The following is a 21834-nucleotide window of genomic DNA, read 5'->3' on the forward strand; positions in this document are numbered from 1 at the left end:
TTTTGCTCAGTTTAAAAAAAACCGTTTCTTTTTGTTGACGCTTTCATACGAATTCTGATTTAATCAAAAAAGAGCTTTGCTAGGACAAAGAATCAATTGAGCTAGGAGAAATATTGAAAAAAAAAAAAACTTTAGACATAGGCAACCAGCAGAAAAAGATTTGTTTTTCATTAATCAGACGGCTCGAAATCATAATATCATAAATTATTATATGCTACCATTGTACGCGCCTCGATGGCTGAGCGGATATTTCTATGACCGGGAGATTTTTCTCGCTCGACGTTTTAGTTAGCACGCGGGGGACACAAAAATGCCGATATATCCGAAAAAACGAACTCGCGACGAAGAGAGCCGAGAGCTACCTCCAGTGCCTTACTTTAGTGCAGGCAATCCCGTCCCCAGGGGCCCTGATGCCCGCCGCCGCCCGTCCTACTCTCGGTTATAAGTAGTATGTCATAAATCATGACCCATTCACAGCTGAATTTGCCTTTATCTATGGGAGAATTATTGCCTCTTCTAATGATCGCTAATAACAACATATAGCTGTATTCCACCGGTAATGGGCGGCTAAACCAAACACGCGCTGGTCTTTTAGTGAGACTCGATGGCGCTAATGGGAAATCATTACCTATATAAGACACGACAACGCATGCGTAATCTCTTTAAAATAGCAGTGCTGCGTATGGCAGCGGCAGTTTATTACAAATTACACGATTTACTTGTCTTAATTACTCGTAAACTACATCACTACACGACAAACTTCACGAAAGGCGCATTTGTTGTTAGGAGCAATTTCCTTCTCTCTCTCGAGTCTGCTTAAAATTCTCCCTGCTGGCAAAGGAGCCTACATTCTGCCGCTGAATTCAATTAATATGTTTTATCACCGACTAATCTTCAATGGGGGTTTTCCATTAAAAAAATCTACGAGAGATATATCACTTATATTCGCATGCTAGTAAAGAACAAGGGTGATATCCCTGGTTATTTACTTATCAGATGTAAATTACTGTTTCCCAAAAGACTTCGCCGCTGAAATGGTATTTCCCTAGCTGAAGAGAATTTCAGAATAAGTTCCCCTATAGCTTCCAGCTTAGTGTGTATTTTGAGGTGTGGGGAACAATTATTGTTATACTTGTGAAATAAATCAAAGTATTATTCTATAAAGCACAAAAAGCAGATTTAAGCCCTTGATGCACCATCTAGTAAATTCCTCGTGTATTTCCGGACATCGTCGCATTCACAACAACCTTTAGTGAGTTTTTAATTCGAAATTGACAAATAATTCTTTTAATGAATTTCACATGTTTTGTGATAATTTATTAGTCGATCCAAAGATCTTGAACTTTGTTTTAATCAGATGTTAAATCTTTAAAAAATAATCCAAATAAAGTGTTCCTTCCTCTTGTGACATTATATTTAACATTTTCATATAAACAATAGCTTTGACACCATATAAGCTGCGTGCCCCCTTATAAGCTGTGCTTATTTCTTTTTTTTCTTTTTCTCTTTATCTCTGTTTGTGTGTGTTTCTTCAATTCAGATCAGCCACCCAGCTAAATTAGCTTCTACATAGTTATTCTGAGTGGAATTTTACCAACTAATGTCTTATGATTCCTGTACTGACTAAGGCATTCTTTTTTAAGCTGAACGGTAATAAATGTGCGTTACATTATTCGGTTGAAACCGATTAAACTCGACTCGCTCCGTGTCCTGCACAAGGCCACAAAACGTTTATAGACTCTTCATGATGTGAATGAAATCTTACATTTGCAGAAAAGGCAAGGCTCCAGTTTTGTTGTTCATTTATCTGTAGGCTTTCAAGGGTTAGCAATCTTTGCCAACATTATCTCATTCATTCGTGGTCTAGTACAGATCAGTACAGTTTTTGACTTTTCCTGCACTTAGCACTAGTTGCAAGGCTCTACTGCGCTAGTTACTAACTTAAAAGCATCGGAAAGTTCAGTATTCTTTGGTGTTGGTTTTACATCAGTCTTCAGAAAAACTGCTCCTTCAATTATAGGTCTGGTCAAGAAGGATTGCAAACTTCGTAACGAAGCTGCCTTCTGAGTTTGTTTCATATTTCTTTATTAGACCTCTAAGACAGTTTTTCATCACGATATATAATGTCATTATGTGGCTATGCCATACTAATCATGACGAAAAAGATCCCTATGGCTGCCACTTCACAGGTAATTTGGCGCTCGGTACGCCTGCGTACAGATTTTGGTCAAATTGCCAATATTTGTTGTGCAAGCCATCGCTTTCGATGATTTATTCATGGTTTCGTTTTAAATATCCTACAAATATGAAAGGAAACCTCAAAAATAGAATCTTCAGGAGGGATTGAGATTGATATTGGGGAACACTGAGTCAAATGCAAACGAGAAATTCAGGCTAATATTTTTTTACGAGGTGCGAATTGTGCCCAGTAGTGTAGCAGCTCTCGTAAGCTTGTAATTCTATTGTGCCTTAAGTTGTAGCTCCACGATCGTGGCCGAAGTTCTCCCTAATGCTTGTAATATGTTTTGCATACTTTTCACGGGTACAACTTGTGGTAAGATCAAGAGCTTTGACTAAATAAGCTCCTCAATTTATTCATTACCTGTGTGCTTCAAAATTAAAAAAAAGTTGCGAAAAAATGATCATTATCTGGGTTATAAAGGTAATGTTTTATTAGTTGGTTTGCATTATCATTGCATTGTGAATTTACCGGCTCGACATGAATACGCAGACTAGAAATCATTTGTTCACCAATTATGTCAATTTATCGCTATCATAAAATTCCAAGTACTCCAATTGGTGACGATTCAATACCTTGGTGACAAGTCCCTTAAATAATCTGAAAAACTTAGAAATTTAGAAGGGTATCTCTGCATGATTTTACCGTTACTACTCATTCGAACGTGTCAGATGAAATAAACATGGAAGCCTTTTTTGAATATACTTTTTTTATTACATCAATAACGACACAAGCTATTAAAAACCTGATCAGTCCGTTGTATTTCTTATTTCATGGTGTTTTGGGGAAGTAGAAGAGTAATATTATACAATTATTTAATTTTTCGTTATTTCTACTTCTGCGCAAGTACAAGAAACTGCAGCATTTTGTTGATAAAGATTTTTAACATGCATGTGACACAGAAATACAAGGCAATTACAATGTTTTTTTTTTAAGACATTAGAAAGTGGTCTGTAATGCTAAAAAGTTTCTTTGTTCATTTATATTATGAAGCTGGGAAAGACTAACATCACAGAATGAAAAGTTCATTGATACATTATCATGTTTGGAGACGAGGTTATTACCGCAGGAGATGAGCAATAATATCCAAACAAGCCTGACCTACGAGGCTGATAAGAACTCTGGTCTTTAAAGAGAGAGTGTCACCATGATTCAGATCTACTTGAAAATCCAATGAAGGTGTTGGTATTGATTGGAAATCCATTAATAGTGGTCTGTTCTTGCTAAAACTGTACTAGTCATGAAAATGTTTAAAGCTGATTTCCAGTCCGTCTGCGGCTCGGGGTTTTTTTTTTTTTTTTTTTTTTTTTTTTTTTTGGTTTTTTTTTTTTTTTTTTTTTTTTTTTTTTTTTTTTTTTTTTTTTTTTTTTTTTTTTTTTTTTTTTTTTTTTTTTTAGTTTAAAAGGTGGTTTGGCTACGGACGGATAGGACAGTAGTGACCTAAAACTTGAAAAAGTTGGGCCGAAGTTTTCATGTTTGACAGTGTCTCTTGGAAGAAAATCACTTAAAAACCATTGACTACGTTTAATCTAACCTTGGAATAAATTTATGCCCTTCTTTTATTGTTCAGAGGTTATGTTGTTTATCACTGAGTACACGCTCATAATTCATCATAGTTTACACAGAAGCTTAGGAGACTTCTCGTGATAATTCCCCTTAAAGCACTAGTCAACTTGATAATAAACTCGCCTTGCACTGATAAAATTTTTCGGATAAAATATTTGTTCGTTGTTTACTCGCTGCTTTTCCAGACGTGAGAACAGTTTGCCTGTGTAGTTGGGGGCCTGAAGCTAGACCCTGTGCTGGTGCTAGCCGATGGTACAGAGAACGGATGATAGTGTGGGTCGCAGTGTAAGAAATGGACTCCGTGGGGCCACAATGGACCGTTTACAGGTGAATATGGCGACCAAGGTACATAATGGAGACCATTATACAAATGGCCTGAACTGAGATGTCCATCAGAGGGCAGGTGCCTCGTGGGACAAAAGGCTTGAACAGGTTTCAGCCCTAGGGCCATACGTCGCCTTTTGGATTTCATTCGCCGGTTTTGGAACCATATTTTGATTGTTGTTTCTGACAGGTTCAGGGTTGTCGCAAGCTCACTTCGGCGAGTACGAGACACGTAGTTTTCTCGGAGGAATTCCTTTTCTAGTCTGCTAAGCTGTTCACGAGTGAAAGCTGTCCGGTAGCGGCGAGTTCTGGTCGAGTCATCGTGGCGTTGTACATCTATAAATCAGAAAGACAAATTAGAAGTTTCCAGAAGTTTTCTATTATTATTATTCTCAAAAAAAGAAAGAAAAGCAGAAGTACTTCGTGATGTCAGTGTGGCGCCATGAGGATACACCTTGTTGCTAAGCAACATAAACTGACAAATACCGTGGGCTCAACTCGTGAAGACACAAAATTCTGAGTGAATTCAAAATGATTATCCGAACATGGTTTCCGTGTTTTTTACGATATAACTGGAGGAAGATTCCGGATTTTACTTTAAGAAAAACGAAAGGTCATGAAATCGTCATGAAATTAAATACCTTTTGTTTTTATATTAGCATTAAGTACTGTGTTTCTTTTGTATTAAATGTCAGCATTCAAAGAACTTAGGCATAACCAATGAATCACTTCAGCGACGCCAGGGTAGTAATTTTATTGTTAGCCTATTGTTCAATTTGGAATCTTTTGTTGTTTGGAAACATCTAAAATATTAAAATGTGTCCTCAGAAAAAAATCGAAGCTATCAATTTTTTGATGCCACCTTGAATTATTTTCTCGCCCACAGTACAAAATTGAACACATTCTTAGCTATAACATAATTAGTAGCATTGATCTTTTTGTGCGACATGATTAGTTTTGCGCAAAAAATTGTGCATCAGATCCTTACAGCTAGCAAGAGGCAAGACGAGGCACTTGCCTCGTCTAGATTTCAACCCAAAATTAATAATTAAATATGTTTAGTTGGGAAAATAGTTCGCAATTGAACATGATTGATTTTTCTCAAGAAGTATCTTGCAAAATGTTGAAGAAAGCATTTCATAGTTTCTTGATTTTAATTTTCCACTCTTAGCAAGATCTTGCCTCGTCTCTAAACATACACTAGCACCTCTATAGAAAACAACACCTAGAAATTGTACAGCAGATATTACATTCTTAGCTAGTGTTGAAATCACTGCTAGAAGCTAGTAGCTTGAAGCGTTTTTACTCAGATTCATTGCATTGTCTGTTTCGAGTTCTTTTGCCATGAGTGTTTTGCTGTCTTTTTAAGGTTTTCGCTTGCGAATAGTTAAAAACGGCAGGAAGAAAAAGCGAACAAGTTCCTGTCGGTATAGATCTGACTAACAACAGCTTTAAAATTCGGCTCGTGAGAGCTGTTTAATTAACAAATTCTGATTAGTGCATGCATGTTAGTAGATTGCGCAACTTAAAAAAGAGAACATATTTTTATCCGAAACCAATTTGCAAAAAGAATGTTTTGAATTTGAAAATTAATTTCATGTTGAAGACACGGACATGAAATATTCCATCGACAGCCGACAATTTGTACTGAGGAAGTTCCCTCGCCCTTTTAGCAAAAAGATTTTTTTAGCACTGAATTCGTTTCATGCGCATGAAAGCTTGTCAGAATTTTTAGCAGATAAATACTAAAAACAGTTAAACAAAATCAAATGGTAAATTCGAAGTAGTTAAGATAACTTTACCTGAGTGATGATCTGTGTTGCGTTGAATGGCGAACGCTCTGCCACTTGAAAGAGGTAGTTGAGAAGTTTGTGAGAAGGCGCTCGTATGACCGGTGCCAACTCCGTCGAGGGCTAATGGTCGCGGTATGCTTATTGTATTGCTGAAACTAGGTGAGGTTCTCGTGATCTCCTGGCCTGCTGAAGAGCACCTTGGTAGCGAGATACATCCGTGAGAGCCATCCATTCTGGACTCGGTGAAGGCGCTTTCCTTGGATATCAGCGATTCTACAGAGAATGCAGATGTCTTTGCCCCTTGCATCGTGATGTGCGGCCGTCTTAAAGTAAATGAGCTCAAATGGGAGTGTGGTTCTGTCTTAAAAGATGCCCACATATGATCACGTGAATTTGAGTGTTAAATTGTTTTGATGAAGATTATCAATGGCCGGATTAAAATAATTAATTGGCGCAGGGAACGACCCCTGTGGGAGGAAATGAGGCTTTACTTATATTAGATTTCTATACCCTTTCTTTTTGCAAGCAATCGTGGAGGATTTTTAGGATAAACAAAGCCATAATGTCGTTTATTTGCCAATTTCTAAATAGGCGGTGTACGTAAAGTGCTCGGAAGTAATTTTGCAAACATTTTTTCCTCCGTGAAAAATTAGCATCTTAATACGCGCACCGAAAAGTAAAAATTTGTTGGCCCACTCGAGCCATTCCGACTATTATAGGTCAAATTAAATTTATAGGCTTGTCAGAAAAAATTACTTCGCGACCTAAACGAAAACTATTAATCAAATTTATTTACAATTTTCTACAAGTGTGAAGTAAATCAATTTTTGCTTTTATAAGAAACGCGAATAACAAAAACTACAAACAGTTCATGAAATGTCCCAATTAATCCTTTTTCAACTCGTTTGATTAACAGGTTACTTCAGATTAGGTAAATGCTTTTTCTGGTTTCGGTGATTTAAATCTAGAGTGAGTTTTTTTTTTACTTAAGAGTTTTGGAATAAGAAAAAAAAAGAAAAAAGGGAATGGCTTGTTCTTGTGTTAGGTTTTTACTAATTCAATTACTTCATTGAACTCTTGTTTAACAAGGGATTAAATAATGCGTAAAATGTGGAAAATTTGTACTATACAAAGAAAGAATTTTTTTAGTTCATAAAGGCTGAGAGTTTTTCCTTAAATTTAATCTCTGCTGGTAAAAGGTTAACGAATTACACGAGTCATGCCTCGCTGTTTAAACTATCCTGGGACTTTCCAAATTTACCAAATATAGCTTTCTGCTAGCAAACTGACAGTCTATTATTATGTTAAAACTAAAACATGTCACGAAAGGAAGAAGTGTTTAATAGCACTGAAATCTATCGCCAGCTGAACTTTGCAAGACTCAATTGAAGTGTTAAGTACGTGTTTCAAGCAAGAGGTGATTCAACATTGCCGACTCGTTGTTCGTAACACCTGTACCGGTTGAATGAATGAGTGTAAACATTCACTATGTTATTAATCTCTACATGCAAATAATACATAGTGGTTAAGTCAACGCTATAGTTTTAAATGTCGCCCCTCGACAAACTTTTCAGAAATAAATTGCATATATTAATAAGCTTACTAAATTATCTTCGCAGCAGTTTTAGTAGAACACGCTGTTTAATGTGTTTTTCAAGCGGTGCGTTTAGGCGCATTTTAAACCCATTTTCTAATTATGCACTGTTTGTATTGAGAAGATGAACGGCCGGGTTTTGGCAGGTCTCTGAAGACGTTTTTTTTTTTTTCCTGTTTTATGGAGGCGAAATGCCAAGCTGTGAAAAAAGCCTTTAGGCATGATTAATGGTTTAGACTTCCGGGATGATGTAGAACCGACTGTCATGATATATAAACTTTGACAACAGGAAAAATATAATTAACAATTTACTTTAAAGAAGCTATATTCACATTCTCTGCTTGTTTTCTTTTCGCTGAATAAAGAGTTTAACCTTATTATATTATCATTATAAACAGAACAAAAATGCGATCAAATTTTTTTGTGTAAATAACTCAGCGTGTGGGGTGGAAATATTAAAACATTGCCCTTTTTATCGCCGCATCTTCTTCGCATTCCATATCGATTCTCCTAGTTCGCCAAATTAAAAGCCTGCTTTAAAACAAAATCATGCGAGACAGCTAAATTGATTTTAAATGAGCCCTTTTCTTTACTGGGAGCGCCAATATAAGAATCTTGACACACTAACTTTATAAGATTTGCCAATAGTTTCAAACGCACATGAGTTAAATAAATCTCTACAATTTTCTCGCACTGTCGGGGCAATTAGTTCTGTCGAAAATGTTAAACAGAACGGGACGTCGCCATATTAAACTTTCAGTAAATGTTTAAACAAACAATGCTTACCCTACACGTCTTTACTGTGGCTTTGTTTGCCCGTGATTTTCTTCCCTCTACAACCATCTTTTAAATAAATTTGTGAAAACTTTCTCGCACTGTAGCGACGCCTTCGTGTGGCGAAAAGTTTCGGCTGGATGGAGAGCTGCCATATTTAAATTTCAATAAACTTCGGTCTCTTCCCACAATAAGCTTAACTCTGCGTTTTGTTCCCTTTTAAGCCTTTCAACCATCAATTTAGTAAATATCGACAATTTCTGCGCAATGTGAGCACAATTTTACTTAAAAACTTCGGCAAAACGACACGCTCGGGTAAAATTTCATTAAATTTTTAAACAAAGCTTCCCGCAGCAAATCTTGCTGTGGTTTTCTTCCCTGGGAAAAAGAACATCTGGAAATGAAGAGGAGGAGAAAAGGGGGTGTGGATTGCTCGGCCATAAAGAGACCGTACCATAAACTACCAAATTCAGGTGTCCACTATGTTCAACAGCAAAAAAACCCCGATAAATTTAAAATAATTCAAAACCTGATTGAAATAAAAAGACGGTTGAGGACCATAAACAAAATAACATCTAATTGAACGCCGTTTTCTCTCAGTATGAAGCACAGTGTCATCACATTATCTCAAGCGAGTTTTTACACTCTGGAGGTGTGAAATTTAGTATCATTCAATTCAGACTCAAACTGCTGGATGAAAAATACAGTTTTCAGGCTTAATTCAATCGACGAAATTAAACAGCGAGCATCTTTATGCGATCGATAAAGAAGGAAGCAGTGGGCCTTCTTATGACAGGGTTAAAACAAAAGAGTCCCCAAAGGTTGTTTTGTTCTCAAGCCGAGCGAGTCACGCTTGTTTTACAAAGGAGAAGTAACTATAGGTTTTTAATAACTGACATTTTACACGTTATCTGATGAAAGCCGAGTCTATTCATAGAGTCATTCCATTCAGTTGGAATTGTTTTCTCCATAAACGCCGCTATATACCTAATCGAATTACCACGGGTATCGTGTGAATAAAGTACGCCTTGAATTCATCAAACTCATGCAACCTCTTTGGTTTTAGACTGTGCCAAAAAAAGCTTTTTGCTTCCATGGGACAAACTTAGGAAGACAAATTTCTACTGGAACTTATAGAAGAATGATGGAACTTAAACAAGAAAACGCCTTTAATTTCGATATCATTCGGTCTCCGAAATTTAGACAGAAGATACGAACCTTCCGCATCCTTACAACAATACGAAAGTTTAGACGTCTGCGAAATGCCGTTTCAACTTTTGATTCTATAGTTTGCGGGACATTTTAAACACCTGCAGTGTTATGTGAGGTGTAAAATACACATCGACTGTTTTAAGGTGGACGAAAGGCGACCACGAATAACCGTTAAGGAACTAAAACAAACACATAAAGACAGTTCTCTTATCTGCTCCACCGAGTAGATAACCGTCCACCATTTTTGTGGTTTTTGTTTTTGTAAAATTGCGGTGTTTTCAAACCACACTGCCAATTATTTACCCAATAACCTGAACGTTAGAAGTTAATTTCAACTTATTTAGTTGTATTTTCTTTTTTTGTGCCTGTGCCCTGCTGTGTTCGTCAAGTTATATACGCTACAGAGAGAGATTCACTCATTCATGAACAAATGCAAAAGCATTGGTTTAGTCAATTTCGTTCTTTGTAAATATCGCTTGCCAGTGTCGTTTCAAGAACTAAATTTATTGTAACCACATTGTATTCTGTTAATTTTAGTGTATGTATGGTATAAATCTCATTTTAATGTAACTCAAGAAAAGGTCTTTGGCCTTTGCGTCCGATGAATACCTTCTGAGTTTTCGCTTGCCCCCTGAATCAATGTTGACATACGTTGAGTCCCCCCATCCACATCACCAAGTGACTTTCTTCGCATTACATTGCCATGTTTATCCTGCATCATAACATTTGCCTTGAATTCTTAACCAAATACTGCCTCTGATACTTGAAAAGTCTCGTTTAACTGAGCTACACGAATTTTTTTGTCAGCAAGTTTACTCTAACTGAATACGAAAGACCCATATTTTTGCTTTAATATGAATCGAACGGATACAAACGGAACTGTCCTGGGTTATGTTTAAGCTAGAAATCAAATTATTGACATCTTTTGCTGTGGATTCTCTTTTATCTATTCTCTGCATTATTTTATTAGACCAAAACGTGTTGTGCATGTAATGTTTTGACGAGAGTCGCTGTGCACTGTTCGGAGTCGAAAGTTCCACTAAAATTTAAGTCGGAATAACAAATATGCTAGCTGAACGTCATCTTTTAGTAGTTAAAAATGAAAACAGCAAAAAGTTAAGGCCATGGCAGTTACCCCCAGAAAAAAAAAACGAGTTTTCGCCAGACGGACATCCTGAGAAACCAAACTTTCCTTCTGTAGTTCGCCATTTTAAAAAGGAAGCAAGAATGTTTGGTCTAAAGCTTTCTTTTAGACGAATAAAGTAATAACAACCTCAAATAAAGTATTTTGACTGGGCTATGCTACTTAGACAGACAACACGTTTACTTTAATAGATAGCTCACTTTAACGCAAAGAACTGAGGGCGTTTTAAAATTTCTTAAGTGCTAAAATAATTGCTTCTCTTTCAAAAGAAGTCCCACACTTGCGGAAGGGATATAATTTTGGTATCTTATTTCAGTGACACCGGCCTTTTGTACCAACCGTTCCCGTAGAAACAATCCATTTACATGTGCGGGAAAAATAGTCATCTTAATTTAGCAAATACTTCTTTTAACTTAAGTCCTTCGAAGAAGAATTAAAACTGAGGGTATCTGGGTATCTTAGCATTAAATTTGTAGCAATACGATCATGTACAAACATCTATATTTTTCTCTGTATTTATGTTTCGCTTTACTGAATAGATACTTGGACTACGCGATGTGCCAACTTAGTTGCGATCACTTTTCCCGGTTTTCTTTTCTCGATGTAGCGTTCCTCCCTTACTGCATTTTTTTCAAAAAAGCAACAAACTTTCAACATAATCAGCTCAATTCAACACAGTTCTCTCTAATAGATAAACGATTAAGCCTCGTATGTGACATATTCTCAGCGTGAAAGGTATACATTTAAATTAGTATATTGATTACACTCAAGAATGATCTTTTCCTAGTCGTCACCGTTTCAATTTGTAAACTCTACCTTTTTTTGCAAATGTTTCAAGAGTTGTCAGTAGTGGAGAGCATTTTTATGACAATATATATTACAAGAAAAATATAATATTTAGGTGCCTATTCTAGTAGGACTAGAAGGTGCCTATTCTAGTAGTACTAGAAGGTGCCTATTCTAGTAGTTCAAGTAGAGAAACCCGCACAAGATATTTTAATGATTGCAAGAAAACATTCAGTTCAAAACATTCCTCAACGGGATTCGTTTTAATATCTGCTTTAATGGATATGCATGAGTTGTAGAAAGTTTTAAGGAAAACATCGTATTTTCATAATGATAAAGCTATCAAAATGTTTCTTAACATGCAACAAACTCACTAACTAAAATTATTTCTTTCAGACTAAATCTGGTCGTCTGGCGGTTTTCTACTAATCTAGGATCAGTTACAAAGGCTTACCAAGGCTAACCATAAGTTGTAGTTATTTAATAGTCCAAGTGATTCAACGCCTTGATAGCTCATTTCTGTTTTATTCGAGAAGTATTCTTTTAAATACCTCGAAAAGCTGCTTTGAAAGATTAATTAGCTGCAGCTAGCAATAGAGTGGAGTTCGAAAGCTCTCTAAAATCTTCTGTGGACAGCCAAAGAAACCGATAAAAAAATAAATAATTCCTGCTACTTAATTCAACTACATCTTTAACAGGATCTCTCCTTAAACAGATACAGGGGACAGAGTACGGTATAAGTGGTTTCTTATTGACTATCACCGAATATTTCAGGGAGAAAACGTTTTTCACTTTAGTTTAGCTATGATTATGATTATGGGTATCGTAGATGATTGTCTTTTTCCTCAGTGCGGCGTGGAAAAAGTGTTTTAACCAGAAACTGAATCCGTTAACACTGTTCATTCCTAAAACTCGACATATTTCTACCAGTTTACCCAAAAAAGGTTCCCTTTAAGAAACATTGTTCACTATAACGCTAAGATCGGATGGCAGTTGAGAGCCTAAGAGAGGCCAAAAAGAATGGAATAGATTAAATGAAATGCATACCTAAAGTTTCCATGAAATCAGTGTTCTTAGGTGAAAGAACTCCAATCAGCTGGAATTAACATTGCTGGCTACTTCTCCTAAACGGACACGACCTTTTTTTCCAAACTGTTTGCTGAAACAGCTCTTTAAATCCTAAATAGAGACTAGCGACTGAGGCGTTAATAAGGTCTATTATATTTATAAGAAAATGCCAGCTTCGTCTTTGCATAGAATCGGAACACCTGATCTACAAAAACATTCAATTCAAAACATTTCCACCTTGATGTATTATCTTGTTAGTTTTATGATGGGAATTGTCAAGGTGCGGATTCAATCCTAGCCGAGTTTATTTTCAAATGTTGCGCTTATCTCTAGCTGTGAAATACAAACGTTTCCTTTGTCTCTATTAACCTCATGGACTAAAGAATTGTCTATTTCATTGATTGTTTTTGTTAGATCAAACTAACAAGAGTCGAACTTTTAAAGTCGTTCATTCAATTAGTTCCACTGAGTTTACTTAGCCAGGAACATTCAACGTGAAGGTGAGTAAAAATATATGTTTTTGGGGCATAAAGCGTTTATCTTTTACAATCAGTAAACCCGAGTTTTTGAAACACAAAAAAGACGTTTCAGAATTTTCGCAACATTCGGCAATACAATCATCGACATTTTAATAACAAAGGCTGCCTGACTCTTTTGCAGGAATCTGAAATGTTGCAAAACCCGAAGGCAAAAAATCCAAATATTTCCGTATTTCAACTGAAACTGTCTCCGTCACCTGCTCTGTGAATTTGTAATTTTTCCGACGCACTGTAATAGTAAAACTCAAGTTTTCTTTACTGAAAAATGATTTAAACTTTTTTGCAACATGCGCTATACTAAAGGTTGAGCATCAAAGCCTTTTTACAACATGAGTCTACGATATTAGTTACTAAAACTGTACCCAATAACTCCAGCTATGTTTTTTGGTTAATGAAATAATTCGAGTGAATCTTTCCGAGGGCTTATGGTCATCTACGTTTTACAATATTCTACCTTTCATTTTGACACAGACTGCAGGAGCAATAGCGTTTGTAAGCCCACTTCATAAAGAAACCCACAGATCAAACTGTACTGCTGAGCTAAACTTTGCGTTCGTTCGAAAAAAGGAAAATTATCTTATAAGTGCTTTTTTGGTAATTTCCTCTTTGCTTGGTTAAGTGGCAGTACAATTGGAATTGTAACCAAACGTACATTCTTTTCCTCGATAAAATTCCAGCTTTAAAGATTTTCTCAAATATATATTTTGAATAAACTATCCAGTGGGTATTGCTACTCTTTTGTAGAGATTTAACTTCTTTGTTGAAAATTTAAATAACGAATACTGATACTTCGTATATTTCGTTAACTGATCTCATCTGTCCTTTAGATTGCGCTTAGTTAATTTTTTTAAAAAAACATTTCTCAATAACAAGGCGTATTTCTTAAACCCGTGTTGGGTTGCAAAACGTGTAATAGTTGGGTTTATTCTTCCCCCAAAACGTCCTCTTACATCAATCGAACCAACTTCTTCTAACGGAATATTCTTCTGTTTGCCGCTCTAGTTCACAATTTGATAACATTTCTCTTAGTTTTATAAAAAAAATCTTTGCAATGCTAAAGGAGCCCAAAGTTATGAAGATGAATTTTTCAACAATGACACAAGCACGGGATAAAGTCCCTGACGGGAATCGAGCCCATGGCCTCCCAGATAGCGGTTGGGCGCTCTAACCAACTGAGCTACGAGAGACTCATGGTGATATGTGACACGTCTCCTGCATACTGCTAGGATCAACAAAGTCGAAATTATCAAGTGTGTTGTAAATAATAAAGATGGTAAATTTTAAGTTTGGTGATAAATAATGAAGATGATTTTTCAACAATGACACGAGCATGGGACAAAGAAAAATTCTAAGTTCCCGACCGGAATCTAACCCATGGCCTCTCAGATACCGATTGGGCGCTCTAACCAACCTAGCAACGAGAGACTAGTGGTGAGCTGGGCCATTTACTGGGTCGATATTCGCCATGCTTGTGTCATTGTTGAAAAATTCATCTTCAAAATTTAACACCGAGCTTAAAATTTACCATCTTTATTATTTACTACATAGTCGATGATTTCGATATTGCTGATCCTAGCAGTATGCAGGACACGTGTCACATATCAACCTAGAAAATGGCACAGCTCACCACGATTCTCTCATAGCTCAGTTGGTTAGAGCGCCCAACCGGTATCTGGGAGGCCATAGGTTCGATTCACGTCGGGGACTTAGAATTTTTCTTTGTCCCATGCTCGTGTCATTGTTGAAAAATTCATCTTCATTATATATCACCGAGCTTAAAATTTACCATCTTTATTTTTTACTACACACTTGATGATTTCGATATTGCTGATCCTAGCAGTATACAGGACGCGTGTCACATATCAACCTAGTAAATGGCCCAGCTCACCACGAGTCTCACGTAGCTCAGTTGGTTAGAGCGCCCAACCGGTATCTGGGAGGCCATGGGTTCGATTCCCGTAGGGGACTAAGAGTTTTTTCTTTGTCCCGTGCTCGTGTCATAATTGAAAAATTCATCTTCATTATTTAGCACCGAGCCCAAATTTTTTTCACTAACTTTTCATTGATATGGAGTAAAACCTAATTTATTTCTTGTGGAACGCGCGCAAAAATAGATGAAACCAGAACAACGTATCTTGGTGAAAAAGGGTCAAAAAGGGCTGACAATTTGATTATGGGCAAATGAAACCTCTCGAGAGCTTATGGCATTGATTCTTGTAAAGTGTCTAAGGTGTTACGAACTGCTAGCATTACCTATGAACTGTCGTTTTGTGGTTTTTTGGATACTGAGAATATGGGAAGTTTAAACCTTGAGCACTCGAGATCAAGTTACTTTTTGTTACACTGCAATTAATGTCGGACAACAAAAGATAGGCATGTTACAAAAACGCTCCTTCAACCACAGAAAAAAAGGGAGGCCATGAGTTCGATTCCCGTCGGGGACTAAGAATATTTCTTTGTCCCATGCTCGTGTCATAATTGAAAAATTCATCTTCATTATTTATCACCGAGCCCAAATTTATTTCGCTAACTTTTCATTGATATGGAGTAAAACCTAATTTATTTCTTGTGGAACGCGCACAAAAATAGATGAAACCAGAACAACGTATCTTGGTGAAAAAGGGTCAAAAAGGGCTGGACTATTGTCTTACTTAGAGGACTGAAAATCTGAATAATTTGTTTATGGGCAAATGAAACCTCTCGGAGCTTATGGCATTGATTCTTGTAAACTCTCTAAGGTGTTACGAACTGCTAGCATTACCTACGAACTGTCGTTTTGTGCCTGCCGGTTATTTGGATACTGAGAATATGGGAAGTTTAAACTTTGAGCACTCGAGATCAAGTTACTTTTTGTTACACTGCAATTAATGTCGGACAACAAAAGATTGGCATGTTACAAAAACGCTCCTTCAACCACAGGAAAAAAGGGAGGCCATGAGTTCGATTCCCGTCGGGGACTAAGAATATTTCTTTGTCCCATGCTCGTGTCATAATTGAAAAATTCATCTTCATTATTTAGCACCGAGCCCAAATTTATTTCGCTAACTTTTCATTGATATGGAGTTAAACCTAATTTATTTCTTATGGAACGCGCACAAAAAAATATGAAACCAGAACGACGTATCTTGGTGAAAAAGGGTCAAAAAGAGCTGAACTATTGTCATTACTTAGAGGACTGAAAATCTGAATTAATTTGTTTATGGGCAAATAAAACCTCTCGAGGCTTATGGCATTGATTCTTGTAAACTGTCTAAGGTGTTACGAACTGCTAGCATTACCTACGAACTGTCGTTTTGTGCCGGTTATTTGGATACTGAGAATATGGGAAGTTTAAATTTTAAGCACTCGAGATCAAGTTACTTTTTGTTACATTGCAATTAATGTCGGACAACAAAAGATCGGCATGTTACAGAAACGCTCCTTCAACCACAGAAAAAAGGCAATTCTTTAAAGTTAACCAGGTAGGAGAGCTTAATTCTTCACGTAAATTTTCGATGACTTACCTTTTATGCAGCAAACTTAGTGTTTACAAAAACCCTTCACTTCTAGCACGTTAGTGAAAGTCTGAGGTTTGTCATTCCAAACACTGTGCCGAATATATATATTCTCTGCTTGACTTTTACTAGTAGTTCACAGCAAGTGCCAAGTGAATTGTTTAACACCGAGGGCGGGTTAAGGCGGTTTTTGCAAAAGGAAAACCTGCGTGGATCAGCTTAAAGATTGTTTATTAGTTAGATTTTCGAGCCCATTCACCTCACACACAGAAAACGATTCATTAAACCTCACTAAAAGAAAGAAGGCTTTTCTTTCAGCCTTTACCGATAAAGAACGCCTCCAATGTCGCTAATTAAAAGGCAATTTTGTTTAAATGGCGTGTGATGTCTTTGCGTTTAGATTTTTTATGATGTTTTTTTGAAAAAATATTACATCCTTTAAACTACTGCTTTTTGGAGATTTAAATCCCTAAACCGCCTACATTATCCGGCCATAAAAAGTACAATCTTGCCACAAAAACGAGAAAGCTTGCCAGTGAAACGTTTCGGATTTACTTAATGTTGTTCAAAAGTGCGAACATTTTATTTTACTAGTGTTTACCTGTGTGCCTGACCCACACATTTTCTAAAGGACGATGATATTTTTTAAGGCGGGGGTTCACGTGAAAACCGTCAGTTTCCACCGTTTAATGTGGGTTTAATGCAAATATCTCGTAAGCGTTTCGAGCAATCCAAAAACCTCTGCTCATTTCACAAATCTATGTACGGTGTTTTGTGAATTTTTTGGTGAATTTTGGAGATTTTTGGGAGGAGATAGTTTTACTCAAAGGAGTAGTAAAATTTGGAGAAATAAGAAATATTGACGATTTAGTGTGATTTTAAAATTAGAATTTGAAGTTGAAAATTAGTAGATGAACTCATAGTGGTGTTTCAAAAACAATTTTCTTTCTCCTTTCCTTTCTTTAAACCTTCCTAACTTGTTTCACTCAAATTCACATTTATCCTCGCCTTAAGTGACCACAATTTTAGCATCATTATAAACTAACAAAGTCAGCAAATTACAGAGCGTTATCACACAAAAGAAAAATATAAAATATACTGCAAGAAAACAATGATTTCTCTCCAAACATTTCAAATTCAAGATCTTTCATCTCCACACACACAAAAAAAGCATCACAACACACTCGGAAGTGGAAATCAATAAATTAAAAGTACTGGTCTTTCAGCAGCCCACGTACATCTACCTTAGATTCTGAGACTCGATGCCTTAGAAAACGTTTAAATTTACATTTTTTAAACGGTTTCTAAAGAAAAGATGAAAGCAGTGCTAAAAATGGACTCTTCGGAGAAGAGAACGTGGTGTTTTTTACGTTAATGGAAGCGGGGAGGCAAATTTTCTGGTGACATTGCTTCCGTTCTGTTTTGCGTAGGAAGTTCGTTAGGCACGTGAAATTTACACGTGTTTCTGTCCGTTATATAACAGTTGTTATGTAACCTGAAGAAGAGATATACGTAGGAGAAAAACGTGATTTTCTAGTACAACCTTTTTCTTTAAAAGCTTATAAGCAGTTCAGTTGACTATATGAGTTATTAAAATACAAATAAAAATAGGAAAAATTTCTCTATCTGTCAGGATTATTCACCGAAAAAGTTTTTTTTTCAATATAAGACAATTAATGTTAAGCGTGTCGTTTGCCGTACAGAGGCTCAGTGAAACCCTAAACAGGAGAAAGGTAAAATAAAAGTCACGTTGAATGGACACGTGAATTTCATTCACGCGCAGCTTGATGTTCCCACGCGCGCATGCCCCGAACAAACTTTAATCAAAACATGCCGGCTGTAACACGATGCGCGTCCGGAATACACATACGCTATTGGCTCACTGAAAAAAGAAAGAAAATGAAAAGAAGCGAGCATCAATTTGAAATGTACTCAAATGTTAGCTCAGTGAAATGTAACAGCTTTACTTCTGTTTCAAAAAAATAAATTATTAAAACTTCATCAGATTAACACCTACATTGCGAAAATAAGTATGTTGCTTTGTTCTTTTCAGGGGCAATTCTCGCGGGTGTATTTTAATAAAAAATAATAGTTGTTAAAGATATTTTCCATTTTAGGTTTTGGAGAAAGCGTAAGATAGAAAAAGCGAATTTAGAGGGAAACGCCCACACTTAGCAAACGTTAGGGTTTTGCCACGTGAATCCGTAAGTGCCGCGTGTTTGCATTTTCTTTTCGGGTGGGATTTACATTTTTGCAATTTGGGTTGCATTTTCTTTTTGGGTGGTAAGGGGGAAGGGTGGGGAAGGGAAGCGAAGAAATATACAGTCAACTCTCGCCTTGCGGACACCCCGCTTTGCGGGCCCTCTCTTTACGGACAAAATCCATATCCCCGGCGAAAATTTTTTCTGAAAATCTCCCTTTTTTCCCTCCTTTCACAACAAAAAACCCCCCCCCCCGGCCCCCCCTTAACAAGGGAACTGCGAACTTTTTTCGCGCCAGCAAAGGAACAGCACATTTTCCTTCCATGATTGTCTGTGTTGGAAAGAAAAGAAAGCCATAAAGCCATAACTGGAAAGTATACTTTTAACGTCAAGAGTTCTAAACTCTCATTTAAGTTTGAAAAACGGATATTTATGAAAACAGGAAAAGACGAGGAAACGACAAGGCTTCCTGTACATGGATATTGCCTGATTAAAAACAAAAATTCTAACTGAAATCTCACTTCATTTGAAATATCTCTCTTGAAAGGCTAAAATTTTTGTGACTTTGATAACCTTGTAGTGGAGTTTACAGTGGAATATTAAAGAAAATTATGTCTTTGAATGGACTGTTTTCCTCGGCTTGACGTTGATCTTATTGTTGACACAAGGTCACATTCAGTGGTTCTACCATACCACATTCCTAGAAGTGGGGTGGGGAAAGGGACGGTTGCTCCTAGGAATTTGGGTAGGGTGAGTCTCCAAATCTCCGACCCTTTTTTAGGTCAAAATATTTGACTTCCATGCCTTTTTCAAGAGTTGACCCTGAGAAGTTTCCACTCCATTATTTAACCGTTCTAATGAATTTTTGTCACTTAAAGAAATTCGTGCTCTTTTTCGATTTGTTTTGAAATTAAGGTCCTTGATCAACGTCACAACAACAAGATAAAACATCTTTTCGACAAATTGTACCCTATTACAGTCAAAACAGCTCAAGCGTTCCTTTCTAGGGTGAATCAATAAATTCATTAATGGAAATTTTTTTCTTTACTTCAATATTCCAGTCTTGAAGGAAAATATTTTAATGTTCAATTGAGGACTTGATTCAAAACTCAGATGTTTTATAAATTCACAACAGGCAAGTTGACGGTTGACTACTTGCAGTTAAAATTGTGCAAATTCTGGCCAAATCCAATCAAAATTTGAGTGTTGAATCGAGTTTCTGTTTAAACGTACATTGAATAACTCTTTCAAGAACTGAGCAAAAAATAAAAAAAGAGATATCGGATTGTGAATTCATTAGCTCACTTTTGAGCAGCTCTGTCTTACTGTAATCCAAACAAAAAAAGCAACATCTTTGACCGTTCCACCCACCACCCAAGGGACCCCGAAACAATGTTTTTCGCGATGCTTTGAATTTTAACTTATTGCTGACACTTATGTTTTTATCCTTTCTCTGAAAAAAGGGCGAAAAAGTAAAAACAAACACCAAGCAAGGACAGCAGGAAATAAGTAACAAGCGGTCCGGATATCTTTTTTAAAGAGAGCAAGTAATCTTCAGAATATATTTAGACGTGACAAGGTTCAAGGTAAATGTTCTGATTTATTCCTTTTCTCAATAGTCGTATCGCTTATCAATATGTAGTTCTTTAACTTAACGAGCTTACCTTACGGTTAATAAAAGTGGCTTATAATTGATTAGTTATGTTGTAGTTGACCGCTATCACCGGAATCTTGAAGTCTTTACTACATTTAATGATCGGAACTACTTATCGACTTTCCGGCCAAGTTAGATACTTTGTTTTGTCTAAGACAACTTCTCAAGCATTCTCGCCAAGTCTCAGATGTGCACGACACGATCATCGTGTTTTAAATTGCCTCTAAAGCAGACTTTCATTAGCTTATCAAGAGTAATATCAATTGTTAGTGAAACTGAAGTGAAATTTTACCTTATCAAGCCTTCTGTCAGTCGTGCACGTTTGCCCATAACTAACACGTTTTGGCATACTGATGTCAGTGTTTTCTATTTGGAAAATAAATTGATTTTTTATTATTGCTACATGATGATGCCCTCAGGGAGCGGAATTCAATAGGCATGTACAAGCCCACATATTTTCTAGTAGCTTTTGTTATATGGTATATGGCTACCTTTTTAGGGTGTGGTTTATATGCTTGAGTAACAAATACGGTTTTATTGCTGGAATAGCGAAAGTATAAAAAATAAAGAGTCAGATATTTGTTGTTGGCAATAAACAGTTGGCAATAAACAGTGAAACGTAAGTCAGGTTTGAAAATAAGTAAGAAAAATCATGCCTTTTAGTCTGAAATAGGACCGAAGTTTCGAGTACCGTACAGTACTCGGTCGAAAGACAAAATCCTATCGACGGCTAACAAAATTTGTGCGAACTTTTGTAAACCAGAATCTAACTGATCATTTCCATACACCCCAGACAATGTAGGATGTTAAAATCAGCCTGTATACTTGTAATGTTCGCAAAATAATCCCACTCAATTCAGACTTTTTTTTGAATATTTACCTTGTAAACTGAAGAGGGCCTACGAATGTTAAGCTCAAAGATCGACACTAAACAAGAAACTAAACGTACATATATTCTTCGCCATAAATCTATCTCTGATCGGTATTTATGTTTGCAATGATACTGGACTGCTAAAATAAGCAAAGAGTAAAGTTCAAGCCGGTCTAGCATTTGTTATATTTTTATTAGCAAAGAAGTTTAACTATTAGTCGGCTCTCTGCGGAAGCTTACGTAAAAAAAGTGCTGTTGGCCACACACGTTTTCCACAAAAACGAGCTTTTTTGGGCGATGATGCGCTCAATTCGTAATGATACACCGACGAATACAAAGCCCTGTTCCTGAAAGTTTGCGGCAGGAAGCTAGATAACTGAGCTTCTGGTTTCAGTATAGCGGAGCAAATGCAGCTAAATGCGTTATTGTTTTTGTCAGGGAAAAATCCTGACTTCCAAACGGACGGTTGCATTTCAACGTGCATATAATAATTGTGCTGTAACGCAGTGCTATAGATTTCCCAGTATCCGTGTTTCGCACATTACAGGAATATTCTTGTCTTCAGTGATCAAGTT

At 36.6% G+C, this 21834-nt stretch overlaps 1 protein-coding gene across 2 annotated transcripts; it reads right to left on the bottom strand.

Annotated features, from left to right (window-relative positions):
• Positions 1 to 3641: 3641 nt before the first annotated feature.
• Positions 3642 to 12513, bottom strand: LOC144660241 (homeobox protein Hox-A3-like). 2 transcript variants are annotated; one of them, XM_078520841.1, is made up of 3 exons: positions 12480 to 12513; positions 5932 to 6195; positions 3642 to 4465 (listed from the first exon to the last, which is right to left on the bottom strand). In XM_078520841.1, the coding sequence occupies exons 1-3, from the start codon at positions 12490 to 12492 to the stop codon at positions 3972 to 3974; spliced, it is 771 nt and encodes a 256-aa protein (XP_078376967.1). In that variant the 5' UTR covers positions 12493 to 12513; the 3' UTR covers positions 3642 to 3971. The 2 variants fall into 2 exon arrangements, with proteins under 2 accessions (XP_078376967.1, XP_078376966.1); XM_078520840.1 differs by lacking the exon at positions 12480 to 12513 and having other exon boundaries at positions 5932 to 6422.
• Between the last annotated feature and the right edge of the window lie 9321 nt (positions 12514 to 21834).

The sequence above is a fragment of the Oculina patagonica genome, chromosome 7 (assembly GCF_052425735.1).
Source record: "Oculina patagonica isolate OP01 chromosome 7, crgOcupat, whole genome shotgun sequence".
Classification (NCBI taxonomy): domain Eukaryota; kingdom Metazoa; phylum Cnidaria; class Anthozoa; order Scleractinia; family Oculinidae; genus Oculina; species Oculina patagonica.

Excerpts from the sequence above, each read along its gene's own strand:
- LOC144660241 (XM_078520840.1), bottom strand. The coding sequence starts at position 6,301 with ATGTGGGCATCTTTTAAGACAGAACCACACTCCCATTTGAGCTCATTT. Across the intron at positions 4,466-5,931 it reads CAACACAGATCATCACTCAG|ATGTACAACGCCACGATGAC; the intron begins GTAAAGTTATCT and ends TCTGATTTATAG.